General features: G+C 39.1%; 1 protein-coding gene across 3 annotated transcripts in view; it reads right to left on the bottom strand.

Moving 5' to 3' along the window:
- The window catches only part of fgf14 (fibroblast growth factor 14), a 103,488-nt gene that overhangs the window by 20,097 nt on the left and 64,440 nt on the right, over positions 1-18,951 (bottom strand). For all 3 annotated transcript variants that reach the window (XM_028590845.1, XM_028590849.1, XM_028590846.1), the window contains exons 2-3: positions 11,998-12,108; positions 10,799-10,902 (exon numbers count right to left, since the gene is read on the bottom strand). In XM_028590845.1, the coding sequence (XP_028446646.1) occupies positions 10,799-10,902; positions 11,998-12,108 (215 nt within the window). The remainder of the gene's footprint in view (positions 1-10,798; positions 10,903-11,997; positions 12,109-18,951) is intronic.

Here is an 18,951-nt window from a genome sequence, read left to right as displayed (position 1 = left end):
AGGTGGTGGTGTTTCCTACTGCAAAAGACATGGTTAACTACAGTTTATAGTAAACCTGTACATGGGCTCTAACACCATTGTCAAGGTTGCAGACGACACTACGTGATTGGTCTCATCAGCAACAATGATGAGACGGCCTACAGGGAGGAGGTCAAGCACCTATCATCATGGTGCACTGATAAACAACCTGGCTCTCAATAATTTGCACTACCCTTCCCCACCCATACTGTTCTATTTATTTATTTACAAATGTACATACTGTAATTATACCTATACATAGCCATATTCTACTGCTCTTCATACTATTCATCCTGCACATACACTTATTCTTACTACTCTTATAATGTCACTGCACATAGCTGTACATACTGCACATATCTGTCTATATGGTTCATTCAGAATATCCATATTTATTCTGTTTTTCTTATTATATATTCTGCTAATACACTAGCTATATCTATATTATTCTTACTACTAGTATAATGTCACTGCTACTACATTGCACATATCTGTACATGTTGTTCATACATTGTTCATATTACATAGCCATATTTATTCTGCTCTTATAACACTGCAATATATTTCTTGTCCTGCCTATGCACCACCTGTCTATACTTTGTATATCATATTGCACTTTTCTGCTTTTTTGCACTTCTGGTTAGACGCAATTGAATTGAATTTCGTTGTCTTTGTACTTGTACTCTGCACAATGACAATAAAGTTGAATCTAATCTAATCTAAAATCTAAATGAGGTCCACTTGTAGCAAAGATGGCTCGGAATATACACAGTGAGGAGAAAAATGGGCAAAACGAGCAGATGAGCTGCTAATTATGCACCAGAACCTCTCAAAGTCATTCAATAGTGTCAGGTCAAACAAAACAAAATTTGACCTGATGATGACATTAGAGGAAAAGTTAAGACATCATAAATGGTTATTCCAATTTAACCTAAGGGGGACATGAATCTCTGTACCAAGTTTGCATAATCCATCCAAATCAAATTTCATCAGAATCTATCCAATAGTTGCGATCATTTTACTTAAAATCACAAATGTAAACCTCATGGTGCTACTAGAAAAATCACAATATAACCAAAGTCATTAGGTTCATCCTCTGAGAACCTTGAATGTCTGTACAAAATTTTGTGTTAATCCATCAAGTAGATGTTGAAAGGTATGGCTAAAAACCACATTGTGGTTGCAGCATTGTGGTATTTGTTATCATCGCATATTTTTTCATCATCTGATTTTCAATAATACCAAGTCCACATAAATAATATACTTCCGCAAGGTTGAACAGGCTCATCTGGATTGGCTGATCCAATAGAGAGAGAGAGAGAGAGAGAGAGAGAGAGAGAGAGAGAGAGAGAGAGAGAGTTACAAAATAGATAGCTGAAAGGACTGATAAGGGCACGATACCACGGAGGTTTGCAAGTGATCCACATCCAGTTACTGTTTGGATACCGAGTTCCTAAGCACTACTTGTTGCTTTACGAGCCCTCATCCCTTTCATTGCTCATTTGCACATTACACTGCTCTTGAGGCAACAAACGCAAGTGTTCCATTTGTATTTGCATGGTGCTTGACATTTACACACTGGGAAAGCAATTAGGCCAGAACTAGGGGTCATTAATACAATGAGTAGGCTAGACGTGTTTGCTCTGATAGCTACTGCAATATGTATTCATGGAGAAATGACAATGATGCCATCCATATTTCAACATACTAACATATCCTCTGAGTGTCTCACAGAGGAAAGTAGATGACAATCTGAATTCCCTGTTCCTTGCGCCTACTCATCTTCTGTTTCGGCGGCCTGAATCTAAGCAGTATAAAGGCCAACTCTTTGAACAGGCGTTTTTCAAGCTGTTTCAAAGGGGGAGGGGAACAGAACACAGGCTATGGCACTGGATACAAGAAAACATTGACAGAGACTCATAGTGCTTGGTATGAATAAGTGTTGCAGATGCAAATTCAAGGTAAAAGATGCATCACAGGTTAAAAAACACATGACTGAGTCAGGGAGTGATACTAAGTGCTGACAGAAAACATGAAAATGAAACAGTTTAGCTATTAGAAGGGTAAGTGGAAAGGACTGCAGTCATCATGAGTGAATGATTCAAGTCTACAAACTCCTTTTAAACAAAAAAAAATGTATTTAAAAAAAATACGGCTTTTTTGATGGAGTTCCTAGGTTTGGAAGGTTTTTTCTTTGTCATGCTAACTTGTAATTGTTGCAGTCATCTTTTCAGATTGTTTTGTGTGTGCAAAGGCAGCAGGAGGAGCAACAACAGGGTATTGTGCATCAAGGCTTTTACTCCGGAAGTAAGTTTAACTTCGTTCAAGGTAGTAAAAACCTTTCACCGTATTTCCTTGTGACTATAAATAACTTGAGTCATTTCCCCTGGAGCAGTGAAGGCTTTAGGCCAATATCCACTTCAAATTCAAGCAACTTTTGTGACAGCAGTTGTGAATGTAGATTTGAACTACAGTGTTGTATTTTGTTGAGCTATTTATTAAGATTAAAAATATTTGCAGAAAAGGCATTTTAATGTTTACTTTAAACATTTTCAAATGCCTCAAAGTGCCGAGTGTCATAGTGTCGAGATTGGGAAGTAGATGGATGTATTACTGTAGACTGTAACAGAAAGTCTATTGGTAGGCAACTACACCACAGCCTTTATGAATAGATTATGACTGCCTGATAAAAAATAGTATCCCTAAAAAAACTTTTTCCATTAATTTGCTGGTTTCTAGGGTTGCCTGTGAAAAGCAAAAATAGCCTTATTACCCTTGTAAAGAGCTGCCATTAGGCTCTTAAATGCTGCTGATGGCAGCAACCTGTAACACCCAGAGTTTGTAATTCTGGGTAAGCAAAATGCTTAGATTTATGTATTTATTACTTCACTTAAGTTTGATTATGGTTATATATTTATTTAATTTAGCTTAAATTTGGCAACCTGTGTGTGCTTTGCTGCACTTGCCCGGGTTAACCATTTGACTTTCTGCTACTGACATGTTGGTTGATTGAATGATTGCGATGGTGTTTGTTTTTTATGTGACTGGTTGACTGCAAAATTAAATTGCCCTTTAGGGATAAATAAAGTTGTTTGAATTGAATTAAACATTTCCAGTGTCTTTATATGTAACAGCCACGGAGAACACAAATGTTAGTACTCTGCATTTGATACAAGGTTTCCTTTAACCATGCATGCTATTACTACATTTTCTGTGTGATTCTAAAAGACTGTTATGTTTTGTTGGATGATGAGTTTTTGTGTTAAAAAATGGTGAATGCGTTTGGCAATGGAGCAACTGACGAATGGGGGCAACACGCAGAGGTTGTCTGCATGCTACACTGATTATATTGACCACAGCAGGGCTTTCCCTGCCAAACACACCACTGACTTTCCTCTCTCTCTTTTTCTCTCCCGTCTCTCCTCCTCCCAACCAGTCAATGCAGTATTTGTAGTCTTTCCAGTATCCTGCCTTCCCATTACCTGTCAGAAGCTAATAATGTATAGCTATCTCTGCAGCATCCATACCATGCCGACTAACCACTATTCTGTGTGTTTTAGGCTACTCCATTTTAATAGAGATGTAAGGATTATCCCAGATGGATGAGGGAGATTCAGCGTAAGCTCTAGCTGACAGATCGATAGTTGGCTGATGGCCACAATGGTCAACCCACTCAGGGAGGAGAAATACAGCTGGAACATGCTTCTATGAAGATCCATATAGACAAACAACTTCAGGGATGCAGAAGAGCGATTTCTGGGAAGCTCACAGAGGCTTACACAGGCTCTCTGAGCAGCCAGCATGCATACTTCTATAACTGTGCAACTGTACAGTACAACACTGACTGGTAAAGTAAAGAACACTATGTAGCATTTATGTGGAGCCATCATAAAAGAAAAGCACTACAATAAAGCAAAGACTCCCATGGCAAAAGCTAACAGATGTAAAATGGAGCAGTTGCAAGCAAAGAGTGACTTGCAGATGAGAGTCATCACTACAAAACGTGTATGACAGCTCTTATAAAAACCGTAAGAGAACAGCTTGGAATTATTTTTTCTTATTTGAAAATGAGGTTTCTTTTGTGCACCATGTAGTTTCTGGTTACATATGCAACACTGTCACATAGCACATATTAAAAGTCATGTGCAAGTATGTTATTAGGTTTCAAGTTTCAGGAGAAGATGAAAGTCGCAACCCAATAATTGGTTGATTGTCCTGCAAGCATGAGGCCCGAAGTGGGGATTAACAAAGATCTATGAGGAATTGACCATTTTTAGCAAATAGTTATAGATTTGGCAGAAAAGGCTCTTCTCTTTGAGGGAGCTCTTAAAGAATATGAGCAGCAAGGGAGGTTTTGCTGGGAGCCACCCCCCCTTAAAAACACATACATGGAAATTAAATCTTAGTTAAATTGACAACTAGCACATAAATACTATGCTGCCATTTGCATGTATCGCATGAGAGAATTAGCAGAGTTTGGAAAAAAGGTGGTTATAATGTTATAAATAATATATAAGGTTATAATATATATGGTATGATTCAATGCTATTAAGCAGCTGGTACAGCTAACCTGATATACAGTGTCTCCCCTTTAGCTATCTCTGCTATTTATTTTGCAATGGCACTGTCGCTGCATCAGGGGCTTAGCACTGCCCAAGATGATTGTGATTGGTTGAAATACAAACAACATAGAGTGTTTGTTTCCACTATTCTAGAATGTTAACTCATGCAGCTGGACTATTCTCCTGCAGCTGGTAGCTAAGAAGCTGACAAATGAGCCACTGATAGTGAAGCATGAATGAATTTGATGCTTATCAGCTAATGCAAGCACAACTTCAGTGGTCTCCCTGAACGAACTCTACGCTCCATATACTACAAATATACATTAATAGACCTTAAGATGTTGACCTGGAAAGAGATAGAGAGACAAATCAGTTGATCAGCTGTGTTGTGTGTTTATGATTTATTGTTCGGAGAGGCGTAATCCCCACAGGTAAAGACAAACACACTGAGGGGGGACTCCCTGTTTATGGGTGGGTGACTCACTGCTGTGATGTTAAACTCTTCTTTCCACTGGAACATCCCAAACTACAACTCTACTGAGCACCCTGAACTGACATGATTCTGGCAAATAATATTCAGATTTTCCAACCTGTACGTCTTTTTAACAAGCCAAGAGAGTCCATCCATTAGAAAGTCATTAATAACCACAGTGATATTAAATGGTTTGAGGACTCGACTGTCTATTTTTAGCTCCTCTTGGCCTTGACCAATAGTTCACCAGTTCAGCTTTGACGCCTACCTCCGACCATGTTGTTTATTAATGCATGAAGCTGCTCTTCCTCCAGCCCGTATGACCGCCACCCTTCCTGACACTAATACTGCAATAAAGGCAAAAGAGCAAAGCACCACTTTGGAATAATGAGGCTCCCCCCACCTCAACTCTGAGCCTGACAATGCGTCTGAGGTGAAATCATCTTAGTAATTACTATAGGTACTGTAGATCTGTGGGAATGTGGGAATTTTATGGTGGGCACCCTTCTCTGATTCTGTTAGACTACTGTGATGTTTAAGTGGTTAAAGACTTAAACAGGATTTTTTTGGTCAATGTCCTAAAACATTAAAGTAGGTTTAAATGCATAAATAATGACACAAAAGATGCCTGTTTTCTGTAAAGGTAGGTGCGACTTCTGTTAAGCAGCATTTCAGCTATTTCTTATTTTCTTTTAGAGACTAACAGTGACTCTTTTTCACATTCATGAGAAGACGAAAATCAAGACAACGTTCGAAAAATGAATGCATTTCCTTGTTGAAACAGTTTTTCTAATTTCCTTACATTTGTTTTATTTATTTTGTCAAATGTGAGAATATCAGTTAGACAACTTGTGAAAGAGATCATTTTCATTCATGGTGCATTTGCAATCAACACCAATAAAACATGTTCACACAAAGCCATCTGTTGGGCAACGATGTTGCATGTATCCTAAACACACAAACACACACACACACACACACACACACACACACACACACACACACACACACACACACACACACACATACTTGTACACACTTATAGAGGTGTCACAATTCTGTTGTATTTATGCTCTCCTTGTGTAAGCTATAATAACCTTTGTCATATATATTTACATTATCTCTTTTTTATTTTTTAAATTCAGCCCTGATCACACCAGAATGTGTAATAGCAAAGTTCACCAAAGCATTCTCTAACCAATGTTAACTCATAACATGCTAGCCAGCCGGGAAGATGCCGGGGCTTGTGACAATAAGTTCAGTTTAATAAAGATATATGATTGTACCATTGGCTCTTGTTTCCTAACTGTCTGCAGACCATGTGTCTTTTGTGGAGCAGTTTATATTCCAGCAGAGCATGTGTATGTTGCATATGGTGCAACACAGCTAACAAACTAAACTAGCTTCCCATGTTTTGAACTGTGTCCGGTCCCTAAAGGTCAGCACTGTCGAGACTGTATGCTATTGGTCAGTGGCACAAATTTTGAAGTCAATGTTCACCGACTTTGAACATGAAACGAAAGATTAGTGCAGATTTCCTTTGCTGCAATTGAAGCTAATTGATTTCTCTGCTTATGCTTTTGTGACCGGGCGATTGAGAGGCTGACCTATTAACTATGAAAAAAAAAAGATCCTTATGTAGATAGAGAAGATGTAACCTGCATGTCCATAAACCTCAAATTTGTCTTTTTTAAATATACTAATATACAGTGATCTCATACTGAAAGGTCATTTTAATAGCATGTTGAACTGAATTATCCACCCATGAAATGCCATGTCTTTGCAAGACACCTCGAGATGAAAGCAAAGGAGCAAAGGGCATCCATGGTAGTGTGTCCCTAACAGATACACTTGAGAGCAGCATTAGAAAAATGGCTAAAGAGGTTGGAAGATGAATAAGAATGTTGGTGGGGAAATATCAAATACCCAAACCGGGGCTGATGGCTTCTCAAAGGACTCTCTTGGTTTCACACCACCGACTTCGGAATAAGCCGCTCTTTTGTATTCTTCCCTACACGTGCACTTTCATTTTCATTCTGATGCAAACAAAGGGAGCCCTTACATCAAGCTCCCACCAAGCTTTCATACTTTCTGAATTGGGCACTACAGGAAAGAGATGCCCTCAGTCTTCAGTGTTCATATCGCTGATGATACAGCCTCTAACAAGTAAATCTAAAGCCACTGCAGTGCTCCAGATTGGTCCTTTCAAGGATTTCATTTCTAAAAGGACCACTCAAGTGATGTGGCAAGTCAATTTGACAATCATGAAAGGTAGCACTAACAAGTGCAGACTCCTGATAAAGAAAGCCTGCAGTGAGAGACTCCAGTGAAGGGAGGAAATGGGGAACTGGCTCTAAAGAAAACCAGCCGACCATGAAATGCCCAACCTTTACACTTGAGAGATGACAGGAGACTGTATTAGCAGGACAGGAAAACAACGACAACAAAATCAACACTAGGGAGTTGCATTCTTTTGCACCATCATTTCATCATGTGTTATAAAAATATATAATCCAACACTTCCTTGTTTGCTTTTTTGGGGATTTAATATCAGTCCCTACAGAATAATTTATAATATAATATAAATAAATATAATAATATTTTTTTTTAATATTTTACCTCATTTGAATTTGTCTGTTTTTGTATGAAGACTTATATTACAGTTATCTAGAGACTACCACAATTCGTATTTCTGCTACCTTCTACAATAAGCTGGGTGAATTTATCTCCCCTTATTATATTTCAGAAGAAATGTCTGATCCAAGGAGCAGTCTGGAAGAGAAATTAGCTGGGAGTTTATTGGCTTGGATACAAAAGGAGCAGATTAAAAAAGGGATGAGACGATTGAACTCCCCTTTATCCCATGGTGTGTCCTTTGTGCCAGGCTGCACAGTCCCTTTGATGCTATCTCTGTTATTCGAGCCGCATGTGGGTGCCTCACACAAAAGAATATGATGCACTACCAGAGGCCTTGAATGAAGTTTCCATTTATTTTCTAAAAGAGTGGCACTCTCCTTTTGATTCACCTCATCTGGTAATAAATTGAGTCTCACTCATTATCAAAGCACGTCATCACAGTAAAAGCCTTAGTGATGCATTATTGTGAAATAATAACAACTGACCAAGGGACTTCTAGTTGATAAAATGACCTGGCTTCAGGGAATGAGGCCATATTGAGAAGGAATACTTTTTTTAAATAAAAAAAAGGTTGTTGTCTTGAAGATTTTCCCTATATACTATGCACCCCAGCAACTCCAAAGCAACATGTTCTTCTGCATTAATATAACCTTCAAAGTAGTTTCTGAAAATGTGAGTGCACAATAATCAAATACCCTTAATGGGCAGAAAAGGTTGACTGTCAGATTCTGGCTTGCGAAGGAACAGAGTGATAATGGGAGGAATGGTTGTACCTTGCTTACAGAGGCACATAGAAAATGCAGAAAGAAGGGGGAGGAGGATGACGAACATCTTACATCTTATATCTTACAAGGCACACACTAAGGAGCAAAAAGAGACCTTTGAGTGGGCGGCTGGATAGTTGAGGTCTGATCAGAACCTGCATTAGCACAGAAATAAGCTGCAAATGGAGCAGGAGAGCTATATGTAGAGAGGAGCCCGGTAAACCGAGATGAAGGAACACATCGCCCCGACAGGGCTCAACGAGACCCACTTAGTGCTTGGACTAAACATGTCCAGCGGACTAAAAGCACATCATGATAAAGGTCTCTGAAGTAACATAGTCAGAGTTACAAACACTGCTGCAAAAAGGGGGCTTTACTTTAGTTCGAATGCCAATTAGCAGGGGCATTTATCGGCTATAAAGTATGTTGGTGATCAACTTCCAGGCGTCAAAAACACTTCACAATTATTGAATGTGACAAGTGGAGAAGCATGGTTAACTAGAAAATCATATGCTAAACACAGACAATCTGTTTAGACGAAGAGGAACAGCCATTACAAGTTGAAACTAACCAACAGAGATATGAAAGGTCAACAATATGTAGAGGGGGCCGAATATTGCTAATAGGCATGTGACATGATTTAAGCTAGCTGTGTGCTAGTTTTTCAAATAGGGAGTTAATTACTTTTGGCTAAAGGTCCTTTATTGTGTCTGCCCTCTATATTATTTTTGATGTGTACCATAATTTGGCACACATCAAATTTCACAGATATATGACTTGTACAGGTGTAACTATTTATCTGCAGTAATTCTGTAGAGGAACCACTGAACCATTATCTATATTGTATATATGCATGTATAACCAATATTATCACTTATTCTTGTGTTTTAGATTTGATCTAAAACTCTTTTTAAATCATTTCTCAAATGTATCCTCATGCTTTATTTGCAGTTTTTTAAATTTTAATGTTTCACTGATTATTGTCTTTTTGCCTTTTGTTGTCATAAGTAAGTTAAATAATAAAACAACATCTTGCTTAAAGTGATTGCATCTATTAAAGTTAGGTAGGACAATAAAAATAATATTTTGAAGCTTTACTTTTCCAGGTATGCTGCTCGGTCAAACGTGTTTGAGTGTGTGTCTACAAGGGAAAAAAATATGTGTGCAATCAACAAATCATGCAAATGACACCTTATTGTGTGTTATGCAGTAGAGTGCACCCATATATAATATATTAAATATATTAAATAATAATCCCTACTGTGCCATTCCTTAACAACATCCACAGGATTCTAGGTCAATCCTTCTCAAATGAATTTTATTTCCTGGCTTAAGTCAAGCAGTGATTAAGTATTAGAGAATTCCACTGGAATACCAGTCCATTGTACTGTAAGAGAAGTAGCTCCTCTAAACCTCCAAGGTAATAAATGAAGAATAAGATGGCAATCCCTTCTCTGCGCTCTGAGGATTAGGAACAGGAGGACAAGAGACACTGATTCTGATGGATATTCCTGTCTGGGAGAGGAGCAGCACTCCCTATGTTCTTCCCGCTGATTGATTTGAATGACTGAGAGAGGACAGAGTGGAGGAGTGAGACTAGAAGCACTATCTGTGCTGGGCAAGGTCTTATCACCCCCTGGGCTGTCTAGCCCGCAGAAGACTGGTTAGTCAATAACAGTGGGTGACAACAAAGTGAAAAAGAATGGCTGCTCAGTTGACCTAACTCTGGTCAAAAAAGATCTGCATTTAAGAAACTTTAAGGTATCATTTACATCATGCTAAACATATTTGTCACATCATCTCTCTGCCAATAGCATACATTTAATTTATTTGTATAGACTAACAGACCAAAAGATTTAACTTTGTAATATACTGTGCAATAGCACGACAGCAGATCCCATGTGAGAGAGCGAAATATATGTCACCTAATATAAATGTTTATTTCATATGGAATGAAAACTCTAGGGGCATTCAACCTGATTAATACAAAACGGTATGATTGAATGCCTGCTTAAAGGGATACCTAACCTTCAGTGAAATGCAATTATCCTGTTGTAAATGTGGTAAATATATGAGACATATTCAGGGTCCTTATTGGGAATACTTGTCTTGCTTTTTGTGAAAATTGATGAATTTACCTATATAGACACACATATACTGTATATTTGAATGGCTATTTTTTATATGTAAAACACACATAGTGCAGATACAAACATAACTGAAATCAGGACACGTATTCAGCATAATGCATTTAACTTGTGTATGTCCTTATGTTTAAATATAATCAAGTACATTTTCAAGACATACTCAACATTTTTGACAATAGAATAGAATAGCCAGCTTACTGATGTGTACAGATGGCCCTCCCCGTTCATGGCGATGTATAACCCTGTCTTCACGGACTGAATGGCGACAACTCTGAGGCCCACAGGAATAAGGTTGAACAAAGCTGAAAAACACACGTGAACAGGCAAGCACACGTACATAAAAATATCACCAGATATCATGACCATGGACAGACCTTACCATTAATTGAACACACTGAAACATTAACGTGTAATTCATCATCCAAATGCAAGCTGCCGATCATTAATGCATCACAAAGCATAGATAATACAATTGCTAGCTGCTGCATTTAGGTAATCTCTGAAGATGAATTGCAGCATGGCTGGTGAACGTGACTAGCCTAGCATAGCCGCAACCACGCAGATATACCTGAGAAGTAGTTGTAATTGGGGCCACCACTGGTGCGTGGCAGATCTAATAGGCCTTTTGTTGTTGTAGCAGACTCCCTGGGCCTGGTAGGTTAATAAATAATGTTTGTACTGGTGAGAAAAAACAGGACGGGCCTGGCTGTGACATAATTGTGTGTATATTGAAGACTTAGTACATAGTACATAATGACCTTTGCTGACCCTGTAAGTAATAGGTATTGGCAGGTTTAGAGGCTCGGGAAAGGCTGAGAGTACAACCATTCAGTCAGGGCCAACGCTTGATTCAGTGTTATAGATTTAAAGATATGATGCATCTCTTGTGCGCAATTTCCCTCTGTTGTCTCTTCAGCCTATCAGAAGTGACATGTGCCACATCTCATGCTGACAGCAGTAAGTGACGCAATGTAGAGTGTCAGGCTAACGTTAGCACCAAGCACTGGAATCAAATTAACCACCTAGCCTGGAGCGCTAGAGGAGCAGTGCCAGAACCAGCTAATAATACCCTTTTCTCCCTGTTAAGCCTACTGTTTCCTGGTCCACTTTTCCTCTCAGAGAGGAGGGTAAATCTGTGTGATACTATAGCTGGCATTTAAGAAGACATTTTTGTCCCCAAGGCTGAAAAATAAGGTAAGGTATTGGCCTAAAAGTTAACAAAGCGTGACTGAACAGCCGCTGGTTTATTTCCTGCACCTGAGGGATACATCTAGAACAGGGAGTGAGTAAGGCACTTCCTGAAAGAAAAAAACATTTGTGCTCAAGGAACCTATTACCAGTACCAGTAACTTGATAATTTGATGGAGAAGGCCAGCAGTCACTGTCAAGGTACTCACAGGAATTACTGCTGTCATCCTTGGTCCCATCAAGAGAGCCATCTGGGTTCATTTGCAAGTAGTATCCCTGCCTGCAATATAACCTGGTCACTATACCCTTAAGCTGGGGATCTGCAGGAGAGAAAGAGGGAGAAAGAACACAGAGAAAACATTAGCAATCAGCAAAAAGATAAAACGCTTGTTACAGGGACTGCTACAGCCAACCAAATCATCTTCAAGAAATTATTGTTTTCTGGTGGGTTTTAACAGCAACAAGCCATGACACACTGTGCAGAACTATTTCACAGTACTTGGTGACTCCTGTGTATGTTTATAGGCAAATTCTGGACACATAAACCCTGCCCTGCTCAGAGATAGGCCATCCAATTATAGGCAGCAGAATTAATCCGTTGTCGCCTGACTCCAATAATGAACCCAACAGCACCCCCTCTGGGTCCATGGTGTCTAGAATCTGAAAGCATCTGTGCTCTTCCTGTGTCCCTTCCAGCTGACCCGACAGGGGAATTAGCCACATACGTACAAATCTCTCACTGCTGTAGTTAAATGGCCCAGCACCACCGCAGCTCAACCAGTTATGTTGCAATTTAGTTGCCATTTTGTGGGTTTGTAATAACACAAAGAAAAAAGTGAAAGTGAAAATGAAAATGTAAAAAGTGGCTGCACATTGTGATGTCTCTGGAAAAGGATTGCTTGTGTTCAAGCTGCACAACAATATTTCGTCTTCTAGACATGTGTGTGTATGTTGTGTCGTGTGTGTGTGTGTGTGTTTGGGTGTGTGCATGAAAAACAACTGGGGTCATCTACCATCAACATTATTCTTATTGTAGAGACAGCCATCACACCAGATTTCATTCTAGGAAAGCCCTGGGGAGGTGAACCATTAACTTCACCTGAGCCTAAACCGTGCTCCTTGCAAGAAATGTGTGTGTGTGTGTGTGTGGGGGGGGGGCAGAGAGAGAAACTAGAAACTGAGAAAGAAGAGAGAGAGCATGGCCACGGAGGAAAACTCAAGAGGTCTTGCTGAGGGCAGAGAAAGGATTTTTTTCTGTCAGCGTACAGCTCAAGGCAGTCTCTATTGAAAATGGCTCTGCTGGGTGATGGCATTAGATGGCTCTGAGACCTTTCCCGGCTGCTTGAAAAGGGGAGAAAATGCCTCTTTGCTGGTATATCCAAACAATATATAACGACATTCAACAGCGCTGCTTCTGCTGTGCTGCCTCACCAGAACTATGAAAAGGTGGCTAAAGCAGAATGTGACTGTCAGAATACCTCCGCTACGCATTGAGCAGGTTGACAGGATGATGACAGTATCTCTCGGGTTTACTATTAATACTCAGTGCAGTCAAATCTTCATCGAGAGAATGAGGTCACTGTGAGGCCATCATGATTTCTTTGTTTTGTGCGTTTAATATCTGATGGACTATATATATATATATATATATATATATATATATATATATATATATATATATATATATATATATATATATATATATACAAACTGCCATTCTTGTATTGTCTTGTATTGCAATGTATTGCAGCTAATGAACATTTTTGTTACAATTAAGCTATAAATATGTTTTGTTTCTGAAAAATGTATTAATTTAGAGAGAGGCCCATTTCCTCCAGTAAAATCAAGAAAGTAGATGAAAAGTTATAGTCACTCTAAGGCAATATTATGAGATAAAAGTCTAAATTAACATACAGTACAGTAGCATGTCAGATTTTCTAACTAATATTTTTTTCATTATTTGGACTTTTCTAAGTCAAAATTTTAACTTTATATTTCATAACTTTGACTTACCATACAAATAGTCTTTTTAATCAAAACTAACTTTTCATTTATACTCTTTAATGGCAGAAATGGGCTTCCACAGTTAGTCTGAAAATACTAAAAAGAAGAAAAATGCCCATCCAAGTTTTCTGAGCCCATTCAACACCTTCAAACGTCTTGTTTTGTTTGTTTTGTTTGTTGCACATTAGAGGTGTTTGAACCCACAAATGTTTGGTTGATGAATGATTTTAAAAACTACTGATTGACTGTCATGTTGCAAATTAGTTGGCATTTTGTGGGTTTGTAATAACACTGAGAAAATTGAGGGAAAAATGTAAAAAGTAAAGAAATAGAAAACTAAAAGGGATACATTTTTAAAAAAAAACTAGCGTACATGTGACTGCACATTAGGATGTCTTTGGAAAATTCCATGTGTTTAAACTGTGCAATATTTCTTAATTTCATCTTAATTTTCTAGTCTAATTGACTAATCTCCTCAATGTCTCAGCACTTCTGTACTTCGTATACCAGACACTTAATATGTAGTCTCGCATTGCCAGACCTACCTCCACAGCGCTGTGGGGGAAGGTCTGGCTAGTCCACACAGCATTCTGGGATGGGAGAAAAATGTGCTCTGGTTTATTGGCATTTCTTTAAACCAATCACAATTGTCTGGGGTGGCGCTGGACGGAGCAACGGTGCCTCTGCAAAATAGCCTTGGGAAGGAACTTGTTTTGGTGGAACGTGTACATTCAAAAGTAGTTTTAGTCGTGCAATAGAAAACTCAGATCGGACAGATAGTCTAGCTAGCTGTCTGGATTTACCCTGCAGAGATCTTAGGAGCAGTGAACCATTATAGTCCTCAATATTTTTCCCTCTTTCAGCCACTGCAAATGGCATTGGCATATCATAGCAATCTAAAGGGCTAAATTAATTGATTAATTATGCTTATGCGCTCAGATACCATACATTATACAGCCTCAAGACAACACACATATTCCCTATAATCTTCTGATGAGGGAGATGGGTGAGTTTTCACACAGTATAGCAGGGAAACATGGCCACATAGACAAAAACACACTCTTGCACACACACATTTTTACATGGATTTTGTAAACAACAAACAAAGTTTGCCAACCTGCGATTGATTAATGACTTTGATCAGCAGCATTTATACAATGTGTGACAGTGAGATTGATTTTAAAGACAGATCTGTGTGGGGCAATTTGTAATAATTAAAACTGGCATAACTGGTTGCTGGCTGTATGAATACTTGTTTTTGTAGGTCTGTGTGTGGAGGTGAACTTGGCTCCAACGTCATGCTATAAATCATGTGATGTTGGCTGTGTTCCCTAGGGCGAGCCCGCCAGTATATCACACACACACACACACACACGCACGCACACACACGGATCTCCCCTACGGTTTCGAACTTCAGTGTTTTTGAGCTGCAGCGAGAGTGAGCTGAAATCTTTAACAGTCTATCTAATTTATCAAATGGAATAAAAAAACATTAAAAGACATAACGCAATGGGAGGATGTGTGAAGTAAGTTTCAGTAATACAGTATATAGTTGTTGACAATGAGGGGTGCATGAATGAATATGTCCTGCATTGAATCATGTCTTTACAAACCCAACACTTTCTTTATGACTGACAATTTCACATCAGACATGCTAGTGCTAGTACATGCTAGTGAATACCTTAGAATGACATAATGGGTTTTGTAATCCTTAGAAAGCTGGCAAATCATCAATGCAACTCATGTTGAAGGTCAAACTTGCTCATTTTATAAAATGTTTCTGATGGATTTGAGGTCATTTATTTTCTTGCAAACCAAGATTCATGGGATATCCCCCATTATTTACAGCACAGAGATACACTCCTCATCCGTCTGTGTTCTCCCTCTATAACAGACCAGGATGGTGAAACAATAGTGCTGCTTAGAGCTGCCTATGGAGTATACAGACTACCGCAGTTGGAATTTGCCAGTTGCACTGGTATTAGTTTTTACAACAGAAGCACTGTATGATTCTAGATGCCATTTCTTTGTTTCTAGGGAAACAAAGTGGTGGTTTGGCAGCAGCAGGGGGTTTCCTTGAAAACAACAAGCATCAAAAACGTAAGATCCCAAATCGGGTAGTTCTGCAGCAGAAGTCCTCTCTGCATACATGTATAAATTGAACTGTCATTGTGATATTTTTTTTTCTTTTAAAAAGTGGCTTTCCTGCAGCTCCTTTCCTATTTTGTTTTCTGTTGTGTCATTCCTCTGTGTGTGTGTGTGTGTGTGTGTGTGTGTGTGTGTGTGTGTGTGTGTGTGTGTGTGTGTGTGTGTGTGTGTGTGTTTGTGTGCAAAGACACAGGTTTGGCTCAGTGCAAAGCAAACACAGCACAGAGTATAAGGACACACACACACACGTGGGCACAGCTGTAGTTGTAGACTGCTGTCAGCCCTGCCCTGCCTGACCCACTTTGGATGTTTCTGGAATAGGAGAAGGGCTTTCCTGCCTGCAAAGGAAAAAAAAAACTTAATGTTGTTTCTGTTGGTATGGAAAAGTATAGACCAAGCAAAGGAAAGCTACCACGCTTTTCCCATTCCTCCTGATATCCACAACTTCTCTGACAGCTCAACAATAGCTCATCTGATACAGACAGCTCTGAAAGACGACTGATGATGTACTGCTGTGTGCCGCCAACATACTTTTGAATAAACAGTCCACGGCACAGGAAGGCATTCATCTCAAATGGGTTTCTAGATCATGTAAACTAATCGAATGGTCTGATCTATGCAACATGGTCTAATGATCTATGGATCTAATCTAGTGAGATAATTAGAGCCAGAGCATTGAGATTATGGGCGAGCCACAGCTGGATGTGCCCACAGCTCACTTACTGGGTTTGAGGGTAATAGGATTTACAACTCAGATCTAATCGCTTAAAAAAATTGTTTGATCACTGGCTCCGCATCTGATATCAAAATGCATGGGTGATTTAAAATTAAAGCTTATATGACAGAGAAAACGCAAAGTGTTCCCAGCATATTCCCTCAAGTGTTGGTGAGGACAGGAAACCACATCTGTGCAATCTAATGAACAAGGCAGACAATGCCATATCTTTTAAAAACATTGTGCCGTTTATCTAGGTCTATCAGGTACTCCATTGTTTTTTAAAATAGCCTGTCATAATAATACAGTTTAAAAGATGAGGACAATTACTATTGAATTTTGATAGTTTCGATACATTTTCTTTGAATTTGACGAACGCTCTGGCTCAAAAACACAATTTATATCATTGCCAATTAATATACCCCATAACAATAGCTAATGTAGTGTCTCACAAGAACAATACTCAAAACCAAAGGGAATGCTGATGTTAGAATACATATCCAGACACCTCCACTCCCCTCATCTTGACAGATCTCAGCAGGAATCTGAATGTGACTTCAATATATAATCACAGTCTGCATGGTTAGAAGGCTGCTCTGTTCTCTGCAGCTGTCAAAAGGAAGCCCAATGTCTTTCTCACCTAGGCAATGAGGACAACTGTGCATGTCTGCCTGTGTTATCACAACACATATGATCAGTAGCGCTTTCGACTTTTACTCATAAAAACAAAAGTCCTTCCAGGGGCCAATATTTAATTAAGCACACCAAAAAAGCCATTAGTCTTCCTAAGCTGTGTGCTCTTGTGATAATACGGTGAATCAGAGAGAATAAGGGAGGAAAGAAAAGTGTGCAGGAAAGGTGTGGAGGGGTGAGGAGAGAAACAGTGGTATGTGCAGTATTTTCAAAACAGCCCCCTGACAGCAAAGCCTGACATAACTTGGTAAAGATTTTCCTAATTCTCATTTGAGAAAATTAATGGAGTATATTCCCATTAGACCTCTAATCTAATAACACAAACTTAAACCAGGAGAAAACAGAGTGGTTGTCCCTGTGTTCTGATTTGAACTTCAAAAATGAGGACAAAACACTTATTTTAAATCGGCTTTCCCCTTCATTTTATTTTGATTTTAGTGGGAGTGTTTCTCATCTTGCAGGCAGCAGGGTCGTGCTTTTTGAAGCCCTCAGGAAACAGTTCGCAAACACTTGTGCTGGCACTGTTACTGTGGATTATCATCACCATTCTGGCTCGGGGAGGCCCTAAATTGCTCTATAAAATGGCCGTTGCAGGTGTGATGCTGTAAAGTCATTTCATGGTGAAAGTGCAGGTAGACTTTCCATCCACATATCTGACTTACAGATTTATTTGGGCCAGATCCCAACTGTTCACATCCATGAAATGCTAAAATATACCCTAAACCAAAAAAGCCAGCTTGCAGAGCTTTGTTTTTTTTACTATTGCAGTGGCCAGACATAATAATAATTCCCCCAGCAAATGACTGCCTGTCCACATGTCTGCTGTGGGAGGCTGCTGGACGCTACTGAAGTTAAAATGAAAAAAATAGACACCCCATAGATCAATTCCAATGTGACAGAGGAGGGCAGACAATTAGACACACAAACATTGGGACAGCCACCGCACACAGAATGCAGAGGCAGAAACAGCTGTCTAAAGGATAGCCGATTAGAACCTGCCATTCTGATGCAACATGACCCATGTCCAGATGTGCTACTATATAGATCCAAATATATCAAAGCCATTTTAATCTGTGTAATCACTAAAGGCTAGTGAAGGGGACATTATCGCTCATAGTATTGTTCAATTCCAATATAAACACAGAAAGGGGATGAGAGATGCTCAACAATCAAAACGGCTCTCTTTGTGAACAAGATGAAAGACCAAACACTGCTTCTAGATGCGTTGTTACCAAGAAAATGCTGTTTGAAATGCGTTTAAATTAAATTAACAATTAAATTGTGCAAAACTGTGTTTAATCTGTTGGAGTTGTAGTAGGTCTGGGGCAACAGGTTTGATACCTGTAGATTCCAAGAGGAACATGCAGCCGCCTTCCGTCATTCACTAACGAGGAGAAGTAATTGGAGTAATTTAATTTCCTAAATGAATTATCCTAATTCATTTTTGTAAGAAAAAGTATCGTCTCAGTCGGCACTAATTCCAGCAGTGAACTTATTATTGACGGTGCTCTTAAATCCCAGGTTGCCACATGTGAGCAAAAATGCATATGACATTTTCATAAGTGGACCGAATATCAGTTGGAGCAATAAGAGGCCATTGGCA

The sequence above is a fragment of the Perca flavescens genome, chromosome 11 (assembly GCF_004354835.1).
Source record: "Perca flavescens isolate YP-PL-M2 chromosome 11, PFLA_1.0, whole genome shotgun sequence".
Lineage (NCBI taxonomy): Eukaryota > Metazoa > Chordata > Actinopteri > Perciformes > Percidae > Perca > Perca flavescens.
Note: the sequence above shows the minus strand (reverse complement) of the source record. Positions and strands in the feature narration are given on the sequence as shown.